At 54.1% G+C, this 19,795-nt stretch overlaps 7 protein-coding genes across 7 annotated transcripts; 3 read left to right on the top strand and 4 right to left on the bottom strand.

The window, feature by feature from the left end:
• Positions 1–2,611: 2,611 nt before the first annotated feature.
• On the bottom strand, positions 2,612–3,262 carry CYME_CMQ478C (hypothetical protein; the record flags this gene model as incomplete). Its single annotated transcript, XM_005538077.1, has 1 exon — positions 2,612–3,262. One exon carries the CDS (start codon positions 3,260–3,262, stop codon positions 2,612–2,614), a length of 651 nt encoding a protein of 216 aa, XP_005538134.1.
• A 2,231-nt stretch (positions 3,263–5,493) lies between these two features.
• On the top strand, positions 5,494–6,441 carry CYME_CMQ200C (NADH dehydrogenase I iron-sulfur protein 30kDa subunit; the record flags this gene model as incomplete). Its single annotated transcript, XM_005538076.1, has 1 exon — positions 5,494–6,441. The coding sequence occupies one exon, from the start codon at positions 5,494–5,496 to the stop codon at positions 6,439–6,441; it is 948 nt and encodes a 315-aa protein (XP_005538133.1).
• Positions 6,442–7,116: 675 nt separating this feature from the next.
• CYME_CMQ199C (diacyl-glycerol acyltransferase) lies at positions 7,117–8,835 on the bottom strand (the record flags this gene model as incomplete). The annotated part of the gene is made up of 1 exon (XM_005538075.1): positions 7,117–8,835. The coding sequence occupies one exon, from the start codon at positions 8,833–8,835 to the stop codon at positions 7,117–7,119; it is 1,719 nt and encodes a 572-aa protein (XP_005538132.1).
• A 593-nt stretch (positions 8,836–9,428) lies between these two features.
• Positions 9,429–10,013, top strand: CYME_CMQ198C (similar to prenylated Rab receptor 2; the record flags this gene model as incomplete). The annotated part of the gene is made up of 1 exon (XM_005538074.1): positions 9,429–10,013. The coding sequence occupies one exon, from the start codon at positions 9,429–9,431 to the stop codon at positions 10,011–10,013; it is 585 nt and encodes a 194-aa protein (XP_005538131.1).
• Positions 10,014–12,852: 2,839 nt separating this feature from the next.
• On the bottom strand, positions 12,853–13,632 carry CYME_CMQ197C (similar to mitochondrial division protein Fis1p; the record flags this gene model as incomplete). The annotated part of the gene is made up of 1 exon (XM_005538073.1): positions 12,853–13,632. One exon carries the CDS (start codon positions 13,630–13,632, stop codon positions 12,853–12,855), a length of 780 nt encoding a protein of 259 aa, XP_005538130.1.
• A 1,163-nt stretch (positions 13,633–14,795) lies between these two features.
• Positions 14,796–17,096, bottom strand: CYME_CMQ196C (hypothetical protein; the record flags this gene model as incomplete). Its single annotated transcript, XM_005538072.1, has 1 exon — positions 14,796–17,096. The coding sequence occupies one exon, from the start codon at positions 17,094–17,096 to the stop codon at positions 14,796–14,798; it is 2,301 nt and encodes a 766-aa protein (XP_005538129.1).
• Positions 17,097–18,092: 996 nt separating this feature from the next.
• CYME_CMQ195C (cyclin dependent kinase, C-type) lies at positions 18,093–19,688 on the top strand (the record flags this gene model as incomplete). Its single annotated transcript, XM_005538071.1, has 1 exon — positions 18,093–19,688. The coding sequence occupies one exon, from the start codon at positions 18,093–18,095 to the stop codon at positions 19,686–19,688; it is 1,596 nt and encodes a 531-aa protein (XP_005538128.1).
• Between the last annotated feature and the right edge of the window lie 107 nt (positions 19,689–19,795).

Here is a 19,795-nt window from a genome sequence, read left to right as displayed (position 1 = left end):
GAGAACCTGCATCATCTGAGCAGGTGTATGGATGCGGTGAAAATCTATTCGATGATGCCTTCTCTAGCAAGATGCGTGGACATGTGCACGATCAGCTTCAACCAGAACACGTGAGGCTCCAAGTGCTGTACAGGTGTCGCTTATCGATATCGGCTGCTTCTGCATCAAGTCCAGAGGACGTGTCTACACTCGTACGAGACGAAACTGGGGGACCATGGAGCTCGCGCGATGTTTGCCTTTCGATTTTTAGCCGAAATGTTGATCGCTGTGCAGGCTTGAAATACCACGCTCTGCAATATGTGATGAGTGAAAACGGACAACGCCCTAAGATCCTGAACGGTAAGTGTATACATACTGTTCCGCAAACGCTTCGCAGTCTTTTTCCCCCGGCCGCCTGCTATCGGCCTCGGTGTATCCAGTCGTACGACGAGCGTCAGAGGCTGCATCATGAAGTTGCATTGCCTTGGTTCTTCGGGACTCGTCTCCAACGCCACACATCGTCTGATATTGATGGCGGTATTAAAGTCTCGGTTCACGAACTCAATGCGTTTCCTGCCGTTGGTTGAACTCAGCGATAGGAGGATTCCTAGAACTCGCGTCTTCTGTGACACTAAAGTCTCGTCATCGTCACTTCGGACGAATACATTTTCTCACCTATCTCCCTTCTTGTTCTTCTCCGTCACTTGTTCTTCTTCGCTCTATGGTTGCCAAGAAGAGGATTTTTTTCCAAAAGCTGTTGAACCCGGCGACATCGAGCCTGCAGGATCCTTGACTTCCAGGTCCGCCCCTTTCCATGGATTTTCTATTTCTTCCAAATGAGAGCACTTCGAACATATTTGCTATAAACCACGAAAATGAATTTGATGACATGCACCTGGGGGGTAAAACGAATTTGAGATGAGAGACTATAAGTGCTTTGGAATGCAATCGTAGTGTAGGTTTCTTAATCAGGTTTCGAAGTAGCTGCGTCGACGCTTTGCCACTGGATTCGTTATCCAACCGTCTTCAACGTTATTCGCGGGGCTCTCGTAATACGGTACGTAAGATAAGTGGTACCACCACCGAATTCCAACGCAAAGGCCTGCTCTCTTCTCCTTTCCTTATGTACAGTATGCGGAAAGCACGCGGCTTCCAAGCTCCCGATCTTCGTGTTTCAAGCGAAATCGTTGGCGAAGCCCTTCGCACGGCTCCACGGACGAAGAAACGTACCGGACGTTTCGTTCCTTGACGAATGATCCACCAGACCATCCGGAACATTCACCAAACGTCTTACTTCAACCAATCGATTCCGTTCGAAACGAACATCCCCCTCACTTGAGAGGCATCAGAGAAATGCAATGCATCAGCAGCATGATACCTCGCATTGTATATGCGCCTAGAGGCTGTCGTCTCTACTACTGGCATAGAAATGGACCTTAAACTCGGGGTTGAGTCAGCGCAGCGATCGCTTTTTGCGGCGAACGTATCACTGCTTTGCAGGAAGAGAGCGTAGACAAATCGAAATGCTCGACTTGTTCCTCAGCCTGGATTCTGCTTCAGGTACTTGCTTTATCCTGGAAAGCATCGCGCTCCTCAAGTCCTCTATGGAATGGAACGGTGAGCGCTTGCACCTGCTGCGGACAGCGTACGCGCCGAACGGATAGCCCGCTGGATGCCCGTGGTCGTCGTTGACGACACCTGTCGCGAAAACGGAGCAAGGCACAGAGGTTAACCTTCTGTACTCATCACGAGAATGTACCGTTCGATCAAGTAAACGTTCAGGTGCGACGGCGCAGTGCACGTAGCAGCAGGTCTCGTAGACGTATAGGACCCAATGCCAACAGCTACATGTCACCGCTGCGCGGAGTGCGTCGAGACTGTCGACAAACGAGATGGAAATGATAAGCGAAGCGGAGATAGCTGCTTCTACCTGCGTGTGATTTGCGTAAACAACGGCCAAAAGTAGCTAAATCGGGACTTGAACGCTCCGATCCACATCCTTCGACTTTTCGCCCCGAAACTGGAGCGAAAGAAGAGCCCGGTGTGTGTGTGGGTGCAGTCGGCATTTAACGAGAAAAAACAAGCAGTTACTCAAAAAGCCGGCAGATACGGTTCTGTAGAAGAAATCGGATCGAGCGCCAAACTTGAACCTGAACGGTCTACTTGGTCTCGTGAGGCATTCCATTTTACGCTGCCATGGGTATCATGATACGCGCAGCTCATCTCTGCCGCCCAGCCATATCCATCTCTTCCCACAGACGCCGGGGATGATCGTTCGTGATACCACCGGCGTGAAGCGTACCCATGAAAACCCGCGCTACTTCCCGCTGCTTGTCATATACTAAGGCCTCTGATGCCAGAGCATTGCCTCGTCTGCGCCAGCAGCAGCGTTGTAGACACGATCCACTTGGGTTTTATCCGGTGTATTTATATAAAAAATTTTCGCTTCGAGGAAAAACTTTCATCAAAGCTTGGTGACATCGCCCAGCCAAGCAGTCCCGCGGATATCGCTCATTGACAGCGACGACCAACGATCCTAGCATTGCAAGCGTCGACACCTCCAAGTATGACCTGTTCCCGCAGTGCACACCATGCTCTAGCATCTGCGTATCCACGTGAACACCATGCCGACTCAGGTGTTTTGCCCCACGCGTCGCCACCAGCAGGGATCGGCTTCGAAGCGACGCTCGACACGCTTCAGCCATCGATCAAGCAGAGGAGAACAACGCTCTGGTAACGTCGTATCAAAGCTATGCAGAAACTGGTAGAGGTCGCGCGCCAGCGCCTGCGGTAAACCCGGCGGCACGACACCGGTACCGGCTGCGGTGGCGGCAAGCGGATGTTCCCCGAAACCCACCTGGGTGAGTCCGGTGGCCTGAGCAGGTCGTGGAACAACACTGGCATCTTCTACACTAATACCAACTTGAAGAATAGCGTGGCCTGGAACTTTAGAGCTACGCCAAGTCTGTTCCAGAAACGCTGCCGGAATCACCACCAGACAAGAGTTCTGCCCGGGGTCCAGGCTTGCGGCTGCAACCCAGGAAGCGCCCTGGTCAAACGAGAGAAACACGTCAGCTCTGCAACAGTTTGGTACGTGCACGAGCGGCTGCGGAGCCGCCCTCCACACTGCGAGCACAACGGGTTTCGCACATGGCGTCGCGTTGGAGTTTTCAGTCCCGAGCGTCGGTACCGAGAGTGCCCCCATAAACTTGCCACTCATGTTGGGCAGCGGCTGCAAACATTCTGGTGCAAGGCCGACGACGCAAGCACCATAGGTTTCCATCGCTCGGAGAGGACGCGTCTTCCAAACGCCGGTCTCGCAACGTCCACGTGAATAAAGGAGCAGAAGCAGCAGCAGGAACAACAACAACAAGCAACCAATCGTTGACGAGTATTTTGGTGCATCGTCCATGGGCGTTCAGCGTTTCCGTTCAGCCGCAAGTGTAGGATCTGCATGTTCTACTTGTATTCATGGTGCAGAGGTTGTTTTCGATGAACCTTGTGGAGCATGCTCGATAGCGTTCGCACGCCTAGTTGGGGATCGACCTTGATCCAGCGGTGCTACAGCGTCCCTGGAAAAAAACGATTGCTTGATCTCGCACATGCTTCACATGTCCATGCGGATGAAATCGTAGACCTCAGTGCCATGTGTATCATTCGGGTCTGTCTTGAGTCTCATAGTCCATACGGAATGAGCGTGGTGTTTCAGTCGCACCAGGTTCATGGTCGTGTACACGAATACGCATCCGGTACATGGGAAAGTCGCCACAGTTCTGGGCATTCTCTCGACTCGACTGCAACGCCGAGCGACCTGAAATGCACGGAACCAGGCAGGATGCGCTTTTTGACGACGGTGCCTCCACCAGAGCAACACAATGCCGTCTAGGACGTGTCGCTTTTGGGATACCAGAAGCGCCAAAATTGCTGCAGCACCTCCGGCAGCGGCGACTCGCCGACACCATCATCCCAAGTGGATCGATTCCGGTTTGGAGAACGACCACGCCGCCAGTGTCGAGGAAGTGTTCCGACTGCATGGTGTCAACGCTTCATGTATCCTTCGCGATGTGTTCAAGCAACCGCGGTACCCATCGAATGTATGGTACCAAAATCGATGGCAACAGCTGCACGAGTGTGAAGCAGGGGTCACCTGTCGTCGTTGACACAGATGGTGACGCGCTGCGTCATGCTATCAGTAACCTTGGCTCTTGTTCTCGGTACGTTTCGATAGGTCGCGCTCCGGTATGAGCGGGTAGTACACCGGATGCCTCACTGCCGCATGGTAAAGAGGCACGAGATACCCGCAATGAAGCATGACAGACGCCCACATGAAAACGGATCTCGTGATCATCCCAGACGTACGGGGTACTGCATCTGCATGGCCGGCGGGCTCCCGGCATTGCGAATACTTGTCTACGACCGACTCCCCGAGATCCATGTTTCGTTCATGGTGAGCAATCGATGAGATGAACCAGGGATCCCAAGCGGCACCCTTGCTATGATGCGAGATCAATGTGCATCCTAGAGAGTGCCACACGAGCGGAGTGCTATGGTGATGCTGGCGTTTCGTTCGTGCTCGTTTGCCGTGTGCTCCATGTATGCAGCATGTGAGGAGCGGAAAATGCTAGCGTTTCGTTTGCAAGCGTAGCACCAATGTATTGAACGAGAACGCTAACCCATCCGTGCATGCTGCTTGTAGCCAGGGAAGTGACCTTTGCTCCTTACCGGACAAATCCACGTTCCGCTTGTTCACGTCCAGTATCCTACGAAAAACGTCGTGACCTGATCAACGCGGCATTCTTCAGCTGCCAGACTTTCTGCAGAAGCTTGCGACGGCGTTGCATGTACCGCTGGGGTCTGCTGAAACGCACCTAGTCGCTTCCCGGAGACTGCCGGAGCACCCGTCGACGATCACTCCCAAACCCGCGTCCGATGAACCGGGCCTCGAGCCGACACCATTACCTGCCTGGGATATGGATTCTATCTCCGTGCTCCTTCCACACAGGTGCTAGAGGGGCCATTTGCGGTCGCTCACACTAGGCCCGACGCACGACTGAACGTACAAAATGACCGTTATCGCTGGTGAGCGTAATGATGATTGGAATTTCAAGGTTGGTGGAACGATGGACGTTTTTCCCCGATCGCTGATGTCCAGCGTGCAACTTAGAACCCCCGTCGATATACACCTTCTGCCGAAGAAGCAACATAGATCGCTTCACGAGCATCAGCTCGATCATGGCTGTGGTACCATCCAGCGATACAAGCACTCATGACGCTCTAACTAACTAATTATCTATCTAACTATTTGTTCACCGCCTGCCTCGTATCAACGATCCCATACCACGAATCGACATTGCGTTCAAGCGCGCAACGCTTCACGAATTCTCCTGCAGGTGCGTTGTTCTGGGTCGCCACCGTCGATACCAAACTTAACGTACTGGCGGTTTGTTTCGACCAACCAACTTGTTTGTGAGCAGGACAGAGAAGACTGCACGGTGTGTGGCGTTTGCTTCGAAAATGGTACAGCTGTGGCGCGCGCTCTTAACGCACCGCGGAATGGTTGGGCGCTTTTGGTTGCATACGCTAACCAGGAGTACGGTACTGCCCGTACGCCACGGCACGCTGGGCTTTCGGCAACGAAGCACTACTTCAGATGAGTTGAACAGGGAGCGCTCAGCTGACCCGGTATACCGCGCAGGTCCCGAACACAGCGAACCTCTGCGGTTGGAGTCCCAGAAACGTTTTGCAGCCTCAATCGTAGAGATGCTTCCCAAGTTCATATCAGCTGTATACATTCACCACGGCCATGACGTGAACTCGGGGGGTGAGCTGGTCCTCGAAGTGCCGCCAACGGCCACTGTGCCGGTGTTGCGTTTCTTACGCGATCACGCGACTTGTCGCTTCCGCCACTTTATCGACTGTTGTGGTGTCGACTTTCCAGATCGGCCCGATCGCTTTCGTGTTGTCTACAATTTACAGTCTCTCGTTTACAATACCCGAATCCGCGTGCAGACGCACGTCAATGAATTGACCCCGCTCGAGTCTGCAACCTCCGTCTTCAAAGGCGCTGACTGGTTCGAACGAGAAGTCTACGATATGTTTGGCGTGTTTTTCATGAATCACCCGGATTTGCGTCGCATTCTTAGCGATTACGGAACAAGCTACCATGCGTTACGCAAAGATTTTCCATTATCGGGGTACGAAGAAGTTCGATATGATGAAGTTGAGAAGCGCGTCGTATACGAGCCGCTGGAGATCACGCAAGAGTTTCGAACGTTTGATTTTCAGACTCCTTGGGAGCATTTTCCAGCCGCAGGTGGCTCAGAGGTGGAGTTCTTCCGGCTCGTCAAGGGTCAGATTGTGCCCGATCCTGAGGCTGCAGCCCGGGCCTCATCTGCGCAGCAGCAGCAGCAGCAGCAGCGAGCGGGTACCGCATCAGGTGCATCGCAGCGCTCGCCGGGCTAAGCGCGAACACGACACCAGCGGTCGCGCTCCTGAAATGCTTGAAACAGAACCTTGTGATTGCCATGATTACGCTGGACGCAGCGCGCACGTTCACAGAGCACGGTCCAACACGTCCGTTACTCCGTAAAGATACAGCGCAATACTGCACTACAGCACATCATACGATATGGGTCTGTTGTGAGGTCACTGGGAGAATTCGGAGCGGCCGCAGACGCACAATTACACACGCTGCAAGCCTGCGACATATCCAAGTCAGCGACCAGGATCGCAATGATCCCAGCATGGTGATATGCGGTCACGAATAATAGAAACTTGGTGAAAGCACCTTGCATCGATACATGTGCTGCATTCATGCATCCGCGGTGCGCCGCGGCGGTTTCTCATGGAGCCATCTGATAACTGCGCACACTTGGTGACCACGACGCATCCAAGTGCGAAACAAGCGAACTGCGCCTCGCTACACTGCGACGCATAACGATGCCGTGCGCCCTCGGTGCCATGCGCTTGTCGCTTGAGACGGTTGACGCTGTGCAGCACGGTACCTGGGCGCATGCTCTCGATGAGAGACGCGCTGTATGCGGTGTACGCTTGCGAGAATCGCGCGCAACTTGGCCCAACTCATGATGAAATCGGGGTGCCGCAGCGGAGGCGGGCCATTGTCTCAGCATCTGCGATTCAGTCATGACAGAAGAAGTTATGATGGTTCCGAAAATACGCCCGAAAGTACAGCAACTCGCCCAGCGGATGCCCCAGAAAGAGCATTAGCCACATGAGCAGATTGCCGCGACGCCGTCCCTGGAAATACGAGTGTCGCGTAAGCCAGATGCCCGGAACCTGAATCATCATTCCCAGAAACATACCAACGCTGATCGTCTTGAACGCGACAGCGAACAGGTATTCGTGGAGCACAGCGCTCACGAGGAATGTTGCAAAGCCGGCGGCTGCCTTGCTCACTCGCTTGCTTCTGTACTGAAGTTCAATGAACACATGACGCAAAGCCCATTCATGCACAAGCATATTCCATTTGTTCCAGAATGACTCTAGAGTCGTGGCGTTCCACCAATCCTGATAGAATTGACGATCCGCGAAGCGAAGCAGCTCTGCCCATGCCGAGAGCGCGCAGTGAAAGAACCACAGAAAACCCAACAGCCATACAATAATGGACGGAATCGCAAGTTTTGCTGCATGATAAACCAGAGAATAACCAGCCGATTGTCCCTGTAAAACTGGGAGCATAAACTGCTGCATGATCGCTACTTGAGTCGCGATACAGAGCAGTATGACGCCTACCATCGTTGCAACGTAGCGGTAGCGGACACGCTCCGTGCGAGGATACTCCGTCTCGTAGACCAGCGTGGGCGCGACCATGAAGTATGCAAAGTTTCCCAAATTCACATTCGCCGGAAAGCCACGCAATCGATTCTGGCGGACTGCACGCGAAAACCCGACACTCATCGTGCTGGAGAGATCGCTCGATACCGAGGAGTCCCGCTTCAGGGGCCGGCTCTGCGTTCCCGCCCTTGAATCAGGCATGTCAGACGACGACTGACGATCTGATTCCGTTGGCGAGGTCTTCGTGGTACCAGATGTAGCGTCACCAAGCGCTACATCAGAGTGCGGGGGCTCCTCATGCGCATCGACGGGTGTCTCCTTTTTGCGACGCGCCCGTTCTCGCCAAGCTCGTTCCGCTTCCTCGGCCAGGTACCAATTTGTGATGAAATAACTGTGACCTTTCAGCGATATCGTAATAACCCAAAGAGTCAGGAATCCTCCGAGCGCTGGTGTCGTTGGTCGTTGCCAGAGCACCCAAGTGCTTCCACAGTATAACACCGCCTGGACTGCGATGTAGCCGCAGACTGCAAGCGCGATGCGCAGCCGCTGTAACCAGCGACGGCGACTGTATTGCTTCTGGGCCATAGCCAGCCAAACTAAGAGGAAGAAAAGCAGAGAATACACCCAAAGTGCTGCGGAGAATCGAAGAACGAACCAGACATCGGACAAGAACGCTGGGCAACGAAACAAGATGCCACCAAAGTCCACGAGCAGTCCCTTTTCGACAATAGAGCGCACTGTCATGTAGAAAAGCGCGAAACCGAGTAAGAGAAAACTCAAGTTATAAAACCCCTCTAGACGTGATGTTTTCAACTCACTCAACAAGTTGCGCTCGTCGATGAAGGACAGCGGCACGTCCCGCGGTTGCGGACGGTGCGACTGCGGGTATATTGAAGGGCGAGTCACTTCAACCGCTGCTGCATCATCCTGCACACCGTTTGAGCCCTGGATCACTTCATTTTCAGGAGCAGACGCTGGAGACTCTGTCGTCATAAGGGGTCGGTAGTGCTTGTGCTGCTCGTGCACGTGAGCTGGTGCCTGGCAGCGCACACAAGCACGCATCCCGGTACAGCGTGTATACTGGTGCGTGGCGCTTCGCTGCCGGCAGCCTGCGATCGGCTGCGCAAAACGGTCGGCCTGCAGCACATGCAGCACGCCTTCTTGCTAGGGTAGGCAAAGGCATTTCTGTACAGTTTCTGCATGCCAAGGGCCACGATGAGGGCATGCGACATGTCTGAGCAGGAAAATCCGTTTCTGTACAGTTTCTGCATGCCAAGGGCCACGATCAGGGCACGCGACATGTCTGGGCAGGAAAAGGAATTTCTGTACAGTTTCTGCATGCCAAGGGCCACGATCAGGGCACGCGACATGTCTGGGCAGCAAAATCCGTTTCTGTACAGTTTCTGCATGCCAAGGGCCACGATCAGGGCACGCGAGGCAGCCCCAGTGCGCGTAAAGCCGGCATTCCGTACAAACTTTGTATTACAGTACATAACAGTACAATCATGCACACCGTCCAGCAAATCGCTTCATGGACATGAGCACACCGGCGCCAACGCAACCCCTGGACAGCACTCGTTACGCGAGGCACCTGCGTGTCTACCACTTCGTTGCCATTCAGACTTCAGTTGTGTTCTCCTTTCGCTACGTTTTCCATGGCGATACAAGTGAGTCCGAATGGAGGTGCCGCAAGTTCGGTGTCTTCGACGGCAGTTATGGAGGCGCCGGGCGTCCTCGGGAGTCTTCTGCGGCGCTTACCGACAGGCGAGGACTTTCGAGCGCGCATCGGCGACCTGTGGACGCGTTCTCGACCCTGGAATGAGTTCTTTAACACAGCCGCTATGAATAAGCCCGAGCTGAGTGAGCTTCGTGAACGAGTGTCGCAGAACCTTGCATATTACGCGTACAACTATGCCACGATCTTCGCTGTGCTTGTTGTGCTTATGGTGCTCGTGTCACCGCTGAGCATTCTGGGTGCGCTGGCCATTTTCGCTCTCTACACGTACCTGTTTGCGCTGAACCCCGAACCGATCACAGCACTCGGCGACCGCGTGGTTTTAGATAGTCGCGGGAAAAGTGTCGTTGTTTTGGTCTTCTCTTTGGTTATTCTGTGGTTAACAGGCGCGGGTGCGACGTTCAGTACGCTCTTGTTCGTTGTCGCAACGATCGCGATAGCCCACGCTGCAATCCGGAAACCTCCTGGAGAAGCGGACTTTGAAAGCGGTATCCCTGGGGCTTAAGTATCTCACGCGTGTTAGAGGAGGAACGCTCCTGGCGAACTGGACGTTGAAAATATTATTTGGCGAATGCAGGGGCGACGCTGCGGAAACTCGGGGGGTTTTCGCTGTGATGCAGACGTGAATTTCCACTGGATATAGATTAAGAGGTCATTTGATTGTGATCAGGATGCAAGCATGTACATCGAACGTGTGTGGTAGAGAACTTGAATCGGGCCCTGATTTTCAAAGCGCAAGACATGAACCAGCCAATTTTCACCTCTCACCTCTATTCGCCGACAATGCCTTTTTGTTCACCAAGGGATCCGGATGCACTGCAGCCCAGTGCTGACATTACGCCCGACTCCCGGAACAGAGCGCCGTCGACAGGCTCAACGCACAGATGTATAGTGTTTGCCACAAGTTTTGTTTTGCGCTCAAAATAAACCAACGTGGCGAACGCTCCCGAATTCCGCGCATCACCGACATGAAGTTTGCATGGTAATTTTGGCGTCTTCACCTTAGCAACGTCGGACGCTAGTTGTTGAGCGTGCCCTATCGTGAACCGGAACTTCGAATCGCTGCGATGCCGAATTCCAGACACCATCTGTACATGGCCTGAAAGAAAGAATAGAGCCTTTCATCGAGTACATTGGGGTTAAAATCTCCCAGAGCCCTGAAACATATCCACGATCCATCTCTGACACCAATATCTAGCAAATGTGCGCTCGTGTCAGATTCAAATCGAAGTCTGAACGACGCGATCTGTCCCCGCCTGGAGATCTTTCAGGACATTCTTTTAGATGTACAGCCTCGACATTAAAAGTGCAGCAATAACGGCGTGCGGATTCACGTGTAGGTTTCGGATTCTAGCTCGTTTTTCAAGAGCGGATCATTCGATGTATCGCAGGTGGAATTCGTGTTGTGTCGGGAATCAAGATGATTTTAGACGCTCTCGAAGAAGGATTCGTAAATTCACCAACACCAATATCCAGTGCACACGTACAGGCCTCCGCTCTTGTTTCTGTCCTGCGCCTAGCATGCTAGAATCACGTATTCTTCAAGTCTTCGATCATGTTGCTCCAACCCGATTTCTTGGGTACATCCGTTCGGACTGCAGGATTGACGAAGTCCAGAGCTCGACCTCGCCCATTGAGGACCTGTTGACCAACTCATATCCAAAGCACATTGAAATTCGCACCGTCAGAAAATCGATCCCGTTCAGCAGAAAAACATTCTCTGTTTTTCGCCATCGACGACATGGTATTCGACGGTAGTAACATGGTAGTCCACACAAGATATGTCCGAAGGGGCGCCCGTCTCTTCTGTTTGCATGGAAAAAGGAGGTTGGCCTCGGAATTCAGTTATCGTGGCGATCGCTCCCAGTGAAGCGTGTGTCACCGCTTCGCACGACAGGTACGTAGGTAGATCGAGATTTCTCGACTGCGAATCCGGCCAGGATCTTCCTCCCGCTACTAGATTCATCTTCGACAAAATCGCTTTAAAAAAGAAACGCTGTAGAATGCAACAGCGTGCGCTTCCGCATGTGCCGAACAGAGCACTCGCCAGGGGGATCTTCCAAAAGTCCACGGTCGCAGGGAACGGCATGGAACGCGGAAACAAAGCACTGCATCGAGGGGAGCTCTGCGTACCCGCCAAGGGCAAGCGCCGAGCGATGACATGGACCTTCACGAGCCACAGGGCCGAACCTCGGAAAACGAGAAGGTTCGATGGACATGTGGGTATGCCTGACCACATCCTAGCGTCGACGCTTCCAAGGACGCATTGAAGCTGCATGCTGGGGAGATGACAACAGCCAGCGGAGCGTAGATCGCTATTTCCACCTGTGCATGAAATGCCTCGACATCTGCCGGAAACTGCCAAATCGGGACTAGAATGCCGTCATCAATATCTTTCGACTGCTTGTATCGAAGCTAGAGCAACACTAGAGACTGGCATATTTAACGCCTCAGACTGGGGCGACGAAAAACGAAGCAGTCACAGAGAAAGCCCGCAAAACTGGTGTTCCAGAAAGTGGTAACAGGCCCAAAATTTAGCGTGTTCGCTCTACTTATGTGAGTGTGTCCATTTCATTTTTTACTCTGAAATGAGTATCAGATTGGTATGCAAGACCGGTTCCGATGAGTATTCATATGAGATACATTGCACCCTCGTGTCCGTGCTGCAGTCTCATGGATGTCGTCAATCAGTACCGCCGCTGCGCGAGGGCATCGAGACCCGAGGGTTCAGCGAAGTGAACGACGCTGGTACCAAAAGTCTCGTCCACTGTGTTCCTTGTGCGCCGACGAAAGCCCCGATGAGAAGCAACCAGGCCGTAGAAATCCGGTCTTCAGCCGACCCAGAGCACGCTATATCCCCCAAGGGGCACGACATGAACAGGTGCTTCTGTGTGGAGTTCCGTGTGCACCGCAGCCGTCATCACCGATTTTCCAAGCAATTTTCAACGAACCGCAACGATTCAGGGAAAATGTTACATTCGCTGGCCATTGCTCGACGGCGAAGCGTTTCTGTAAGAAAACTGGCCCAGTAGCGTCTCCGTTGCAAGCAACGTGTTGCACATGCTTTGGGTAGGACACGCAATGCCCAACATACCGTTCACGTCTGCTGATTTGGTTTCGCTTCAGAGACGCCAGCACCACCACTGCCGTGCGCTTCTCCGGCAGAGCAGCTGCGGCAGGTGCCGGATCTCTCGACCGAGAGACCGGTGCATGCGCATGCACTTTTTCATCCATCTTCATCCGCATTTTTCGTTTGAAACGAACATCACCACCAGAGACTCGGAGCGCCATATCCACGTGCTTACTTCCGAAAACTAGAAAACTTGTGCTTCGTCGTAGCCGCTTCACGACGGACCTTGCGAAGCTTCGCGACGGGACGCGACCGCAGAGCCTCGTCGCGCCTTTGTAGCATCCGTCGCAGACGCGTCTCGGTTGCCTAATTTCTGCATTGCGAGGATGCCCCCGACAACAGCCGCACCGGCGACACCGAATAGCGCTGTGGCAACGCCGAGTCCAATCCATCCATCACGCCGAATACGATCATCGACAATGGCCAGGAAAGCACTCGCTTGACGACGCTGCTGACTCGAGCCGTCGCGCCGACTCACCAGTATTCGCAGCATATTGCGAGCCTCGGACCATTCACCGAGGCGATACAGGCCGTAAGCAGCGAAGTAATAGCATTCAGAGGCGAGATTCTCGTCGTTCGCGTGCTCATCCCGCTCCAGTTCACTGGCGAGACGCTGCAACAGTTGGATGCCTTCTCGCACCAGCTCTCGTCCAGTCGGTTGCGGCTGTTGTACAAGTGCCCAGCCGTAGTTAAATTGAGATCTGTATAGTTGCAAGCGTGCCCGAATAAGCAAACTGTGCGGCTGCACTTCCACAGTGCCCGAGTCGAACGTCGAGGCCAAAGCGGTGTCCGACTGGGCATCGCGCTGTGTACTCTTGAGCGCCCGCTCGTAGAACGCTTTTGCTTGCTCTAGCAGAAGCTGACAGCGTTCAAGAGTTTGCTGCGCTAAGCGTATTTCAGAGAAAGCTGCTTCCTCTTCAGCAAACCTTTCCAAGAGCTGTTTCTTGTCAGTTTCCAGTGTTGCTGGAGTCGACGCCGTGGTACCCATTGCCATAACGAGGCCTACGTTACTTGCCAAACGAAGCGTCTAGGAAACAGCGCTTGCAAAATGAAACGTATTCAATGATTCAACTGTGGCAACAATCAAGTCGAAATCAGTCCTTTGGGGTGTTTTGGGGTCAACGGCACCAGATACCGGAATCGTCTGCGTGGTCGGGGATACGTCTCGCAGCGCCTGCACGCTATCTCGGTACCAGCGGCACGGAAAAGCGCTCACGCGAGAACTGCTGTTATCGGCTTGATACTGAGGCGTGTTGGTGCGTTGCGGAGCGTTTGGTTGGGGCAGCGATTCCTGTCTTATGGAAGAAACCTTGCTGTATTGCTTTCTATAATTTTATCCTCACTTTATTATCTCTAACGTTTCGTCCGGGGTGCTTTTCCGGGACCGCGGTGCTTTCTGAGGCTTTGGCTTGAAGGGCAGAAGCACACAGGTTTGAGCGTGTAGACCTGTGCGGCACCTGCCGTATGTGTGTGTGTGTGTGCGTATGAGGAAGCGGGTAGAACATATCCCCTGATGACTTGGAAGTGCGTGACAGTCTGAATGTTTCATACCAAAATTGGTGCTGTGCGCTATCGAGAAAATGATCGACATACTCATTCTATTCATCGATGAGACCTAGGTCGCATACATATAGAAAAGCGTATTGCATCGGCAGTTGGTGTTTTTCTAGCTTAAGCGACGCTCTAGATTCGCAAGTCACTCTTGACTGCACGAAAGATGCGTTGTACGCTGTATACCGATACTCCGAATTGAGAAAAGCGACACTGCATCCATGCGGAAACCGAGCACGTCATTCGCTCGGGACGAACAATGTTGCGAGACAACAGCACCATTGCCTAGGAAGATGCCTATGAAGCACCAACAGATGAGACATGCGTCCGCCAGACGCGTCTCGACAAGCTGTAGCCTGTGACGCCTGTGCAATTCGTACTCGGGACTGGTGGCAGTCCCTGTGTGTCGGTACTGCATCCCGAGAAGGTCCGCGTTTGCGAATCAAGCTCCTGGACATGTCCAGTGCTCGATGAAAAAAAACTTCAGTTGCTTTGCGCTTTTCGAAGAAGCTCTGCTGCCGATCGTAAACGCTCTCCGCCCAGTGTCCAATGGCGAAGTGTCCTGCACGATCTGCCGAACCACCGCGGAGACGATCGCACGAGCATTCACAGGTTCGGCAACAGGCGCTGGATATTGAGCGACTCGTCCAAATAGGTCCAGAGCGCACCAGCATCGCCGACAAAGCATTCCTCACTGTTCAAACAAAGTCTGAATTGAACATGCCCCGTCCATTTGGGCAAGGCTGACGGGCTCTGCAGCGCCTCCACATGCATCGTGATCCGCTGTGGTTCCACGACATCGCTTGAGGCCGCAGCACCCGAAGGCCATACCTTCACTCGAGCGACGCCGCTCGCAAGGAGCGCTACCTCGTACTCCAGGGCCTGTGTACGCAGCGCGCGATGCCATGCATCGATCGCTCGACGTAGCAGTGTCGATTCTACACTGCGAATCAAGAACGCAATGAACTGGGAAGGATCCGAGAGCTTTTCTGGATGGGAGGCGGCATCCGTTGATGCCCACCCAGAAACTGCATCGCTCCCGAAGTGAAGCCGACATACACTGGCTGCATCACCAGCGGTTTGTGGCCAGCGTACCTCCAATGTAAAGTGCGCAACGTCGGCACGTGAAGCAGCTGCATCGTGAGGATGCAGTGACCCGTCGCGACGGCTCGCAACGAGCAGCCCCAATGTCTGACTTGCGGTGTACACAGCTAGTGTTCCATGACAGATGCGCAACGCATTGCCCAGGAGTTGCCATAACACAGGAAAATCAGCACCGTGTTGCCCGACGATATCATCAACAACTTGCAGGAGCGGCGGCACCGAAGCGCTATGCGTTTCGCTTCTGAGCACCCCAGGAGTTTTCTGTTCAAGTGCAACGCGCAGCAGCGCCTGCTCTGAGAGCGCATCGTAGAAAGTGAAGCCTCGTTCGTCAACGTCGCGAAGATCGCAGACGCCATCGTATCGGGCGAACGGCGATCCAGGGTATCGCCTCTGCAAGGACATCCGAAGCCAGTCATGCGCCTGGTGGATGAGTCGCTCATACAGTCGTCGCATTGTCTGCTGATAGCGTACCCTGAACAGAAGACGGCGAACTGCAGCCACACCGACGAATTCCGAGTTTGCATTCATCGCAGAAGGCACGGAACGGAACGACATCGGATCTGGGTTTTGTAAGGGCAGTAATGGCTCTTGATCTGGATACCAGGTCGAGGATTCTGGTCCACGGAAACACTGCAACAGCACCGGGCAGGTGCAGTCCAGACGGGAAGCGATATCCGATGCGTGTACGGAGATATGGCCATGGAGTGCAGACTCGTGTCGCTCGCAGGGCCAGAGCGGTATCCAGCAGTCATCATGGAGGTGCGCTTCGATCCGTATTCGCTGCGTACCAGCTTTCGGACTCATTGCTGCTGCTGCTGTTGTTGTTGTTGTTCTCGTATCGCTCAAGAGACGGGTATCGAGCAGAACCGGGCGCAAACGATTCACAGAGCAACTTGTCGTGTCTCCGTAACAGAGCATTGCAAGATCTTCACGAAAGCGACGATTCTTGGTCCCTTGCCCAACCAGTACCTCATGCTGATGGCGCAAAAACGCCGCAATCGACTGTAGTGTTTGAACACGACGCATCCAGAGTGGAGCCCAGCCCATGGAATCGCTCGATCCTCGTTGTACGCTTACTATCGCTGTATCTCGTTCTGTATCCATGTCTTTGGAATGCAGATGCAATGTCTCCGGCGTTTTGAGGCTTGTCAAGCGGTCTCGAGGAACCGGGCGCAGGATAGGTGGTGGTGCTGCCGGAGAGGCCCCGCCTTCGACTCGAGTAGAGCCTGACCTTTCTGCAGCGCAGGTCTGCAGAAACCCACCAATTACAGCATCTAATAGAGTGATCATTTCATCCATTTCGCTCACCGCAATAGATACGGACGTCTGGATAGCAGTTTCTGGAGATGGTTCCGCCTCAGCGTCGCTCGCAGTTTCACTGACATCGCGTGCTGCTGCGCGTTGGTTTCCTTTAATCGTGTCCTCTGAACGAGCCTCACCCTGGTGTACGCCCTGTATAGCAGCGAAGCAAGCTTCGCGAGCCAGCACTGCCTGAGTCGCAAACCCCCGCCACTCCGACTCCGATAGGGCGTCGACGCTGGACACCGGGCGTCCCTCGTGGGAGACCAGCACAAGTCGGCAAAGATCGTCCGCACGCTCTTCAGCTAGCTCGAAGAGCAGTGGTGGGGCGAGAGGTCTCGACAGAGGAACGCTTCCAAAGTCCGTGATCTTTCCTGGAAGCTTCGACGCAGGTACCTCAGCGGCAGTGCGTTTCCGGTCTGCGACTGCATCCGAGCGTGTGTCGCGAGTGTCCGGCTCAACTGCAGCAGTTTTCCCGCCTCGTCGCCTTTTCGCCACCGGCATCCGCAGAGTCGGAGCTAAACGCCGGACAAAGTGCTTCGGGACCCGAGCTTCTTGCACCGCCGCCCGAACGCAGCTTTGACACAAAGCTGTGCTCGCCGATGGAACTGGCGGTCTCTGAATCCTCGAAAATACCGAGCTTACTATTCTGTTGGTTCGTTGGTTACTTGTTATAGGACGTCTGGGTCTTCGGCGTTGTTTTTCGATTGGTTATCTTTCAGTACTTCAAGCTGAGGTTCTGGTGGGGTTCTCTAATTAACTTGCACGAAAGTCACCGAGCTTGAGGTATAAACGGTAACGAAGGAAGGTTTGAACTGCGTTCAACACGTTTCCGCAGTTCGGGAATCAGCTTGAGCGTGTGGGTTCCGCGCAGCAGGCACACGGACGCACACTTTGGCAAACGCATACAAAGTCAAGTGTTTCCGTCACGTTGAAATCTCAAGCTCGCTACGTTTCGACAGTACCTTGGTGAAAGTACGCGGTCGAGCTTGGTCGAGTCTCGGTGCAGCGCCTGATAGCGTGAGTGAGTGAGTGAGTGAGTGAGTGAGCGCTCGACCCTGCTGAACGCTGGGATAACCGGCTTTAAAGAGCGTACTGTGTTTGGGTAACGTTTTTGACGGCTAGCCTGCTGGTCTTTTCTCGGCGATACGCGGACGCGTCCAATCGATCGCGAAGAACGGTCAAAAACGCTACGTTTCCTCCAACGACTGATTCTTCGTGTACGTGTTGGAGCGAGTCGAAACGAAACGGCGCCGGATACAAAACGACTCGAGAAAAAGGACGCTCCAGTTTTTCTTAAGCATAGCAACCAACGAGGTTGTAACGGACGCTTTCACGGTTTGGTGACCTCCACGCTGCAGACAGCGCTGTAAGGGGTTGCGTCCGCGCTGCTGGGGCGCGTTCTATCGAGGTTCTCTTCACAGTTGTTGAAAGACGGACAGGACAGCGGTTACGTTGAGTAGCTCTTTTCTACGTATCGGGGACGGCTTCATAGCAGCCATGCACGCACCGGAGAATGGGACTGCCCAAAAAACCTCTGCAGAGTCCAAGACGACCGAAGGGACGTCTCTTGGATCGGCTCCGTGGACAGTGAAACCCCGGCTTCCATCTACATCGCCAGCGCTCAGCTCTCTAGGAAATGCCGAACAGACTTTTACCGCGAAGCCGCTGAATATTCAACGACGAAAAGAAGCACCCTGGAAGATTCGCGATGATACGGTGTACGAGAAACTAGAACAGGTTGGTGAAGGCACCTACGGTGAAGTCTACCACGCCCGGAACCGAGAGACAGGACAAGAGGTAGCCCTTAAACGCCTCCGTATGGCCAATGAACGGGAAGGATTCCCGCTGACAGCATGCCGGGAGATCAAAGTTCTGCGGGAGCTGCGGCACGAGAACATTGTGAACTTAATTGAGATGGTAACATCTAGAGGCCAAGGCGGTACCCAGACCAACCGCAAAGGCGATATCTTCATGGTGTTTGAATATATGGACTACGACCTCACGGGTTTAATGGACACGCCAGAGATTCACTTCTCGGAAGCACAGGTCAAATGCTATGCGCAGCAACTCCTCCGTGGTCTTGCATATTGCCATGCGCGGGGCGTTATGCACCGGGATATCAAGGGAAGCAACATACTGATTAGTCGCGACGGCAAAGTGAAGATCGCTGACTTTGGACTCGCTCGCTTCCTCGGGGAAACCGGGCGTCGCTACACCAACCGGGTGGTCACGTTGTGGTATCGAGCACCGGAACTGCTGCTCGGGGAAAACTGCTACGGTTTCGCTGTGGATATCTGGTCCGCTGGCTGCCTCATTCTGGAAATGTTGACCGGGCGCCCGGTCTTCCCAGGCAAAGATGAAGTTAGTCAAGCAAACTTGATCTTTTCGCTCCTGGGAACACCGACAGAGGACCAGTGGCCTGGATACCGCTCTTTGCCGTATGCGAGCACCATTTTCAACGCTGTACCCGAGGCCAAGCATTACCCGAACGTCTTTCGGACGGTTTTCGGAAGCAAGGGCTTGAGTTCCATCGCCCTGGATTTCGCCGAAAAACTCTTGACAATTTGTCCAGAAAGGCGACCCACAGCCGCTGAGGCGCTCCAGCATCCGTGGTTCACGACGGAGCCACTGCCGTGCCGACCGGAGGAGCTCCCTCGATATGACTCTGTACATGAGTATCAGGCTCGCAAACGACGCCAACTGGAGCGGCATGCCCAGGGTGTCGGAGGAATCGCGCCCAACGCAGGAGCAGCACTGGCTATGCAGGCGCGGCAGGGTCCAGTGCCGTCCCATGGTCCCCTCCGGATGGCACAAGGAGGCGTCCCAGCGGCACCGGTAGCCAATATTGCCTATGGCGTGCGGGGTTCGGCGCCGGCGGCGACGACGGCGGCGGCCATGCGCAGCGCCGTAACCTATACCAACCTTAGACGTCCAGATTCCGCAGCCAGGACGCCAGCATCCGCACCTCTTCGTGCATCTGAATTGTCCCCAGGGGGGTACAATAGCCTTGCTCGGCCGGGAGCGAAGCGAAACCCTCCGGAGAATCGGCCGGAGCCCTTGAGTCGTGAATCGAAACGTGAACGAAGTCAATGATAACCTGAGCTGCAGTGATGCGGCCAGCGAATTTTCGTCTGTCGTCGAACGATGCTCAGAGCGTCAGCCACAGAATTCACCGCGGCGGCATGCTTTCAGCGGTGGAT

Source organism: Cyanidioschyzon merolae, chromosome 17, assembly GCF_000091205.1.
Source record: "Cyanidioschyzon merolae strain 10D DNA, chromosome 17, complete genome".
Lineage (NCBI taxonomy): Eukaryota > Rhodophyta > Bangiophyceae > Cyanidiales > Cyanidiaceae > Cyanidioschyzon > Cyanidioschyzon merolae.
This window is presented reverse-complemented; position numbering and strand designations above follow the sequence as displayed.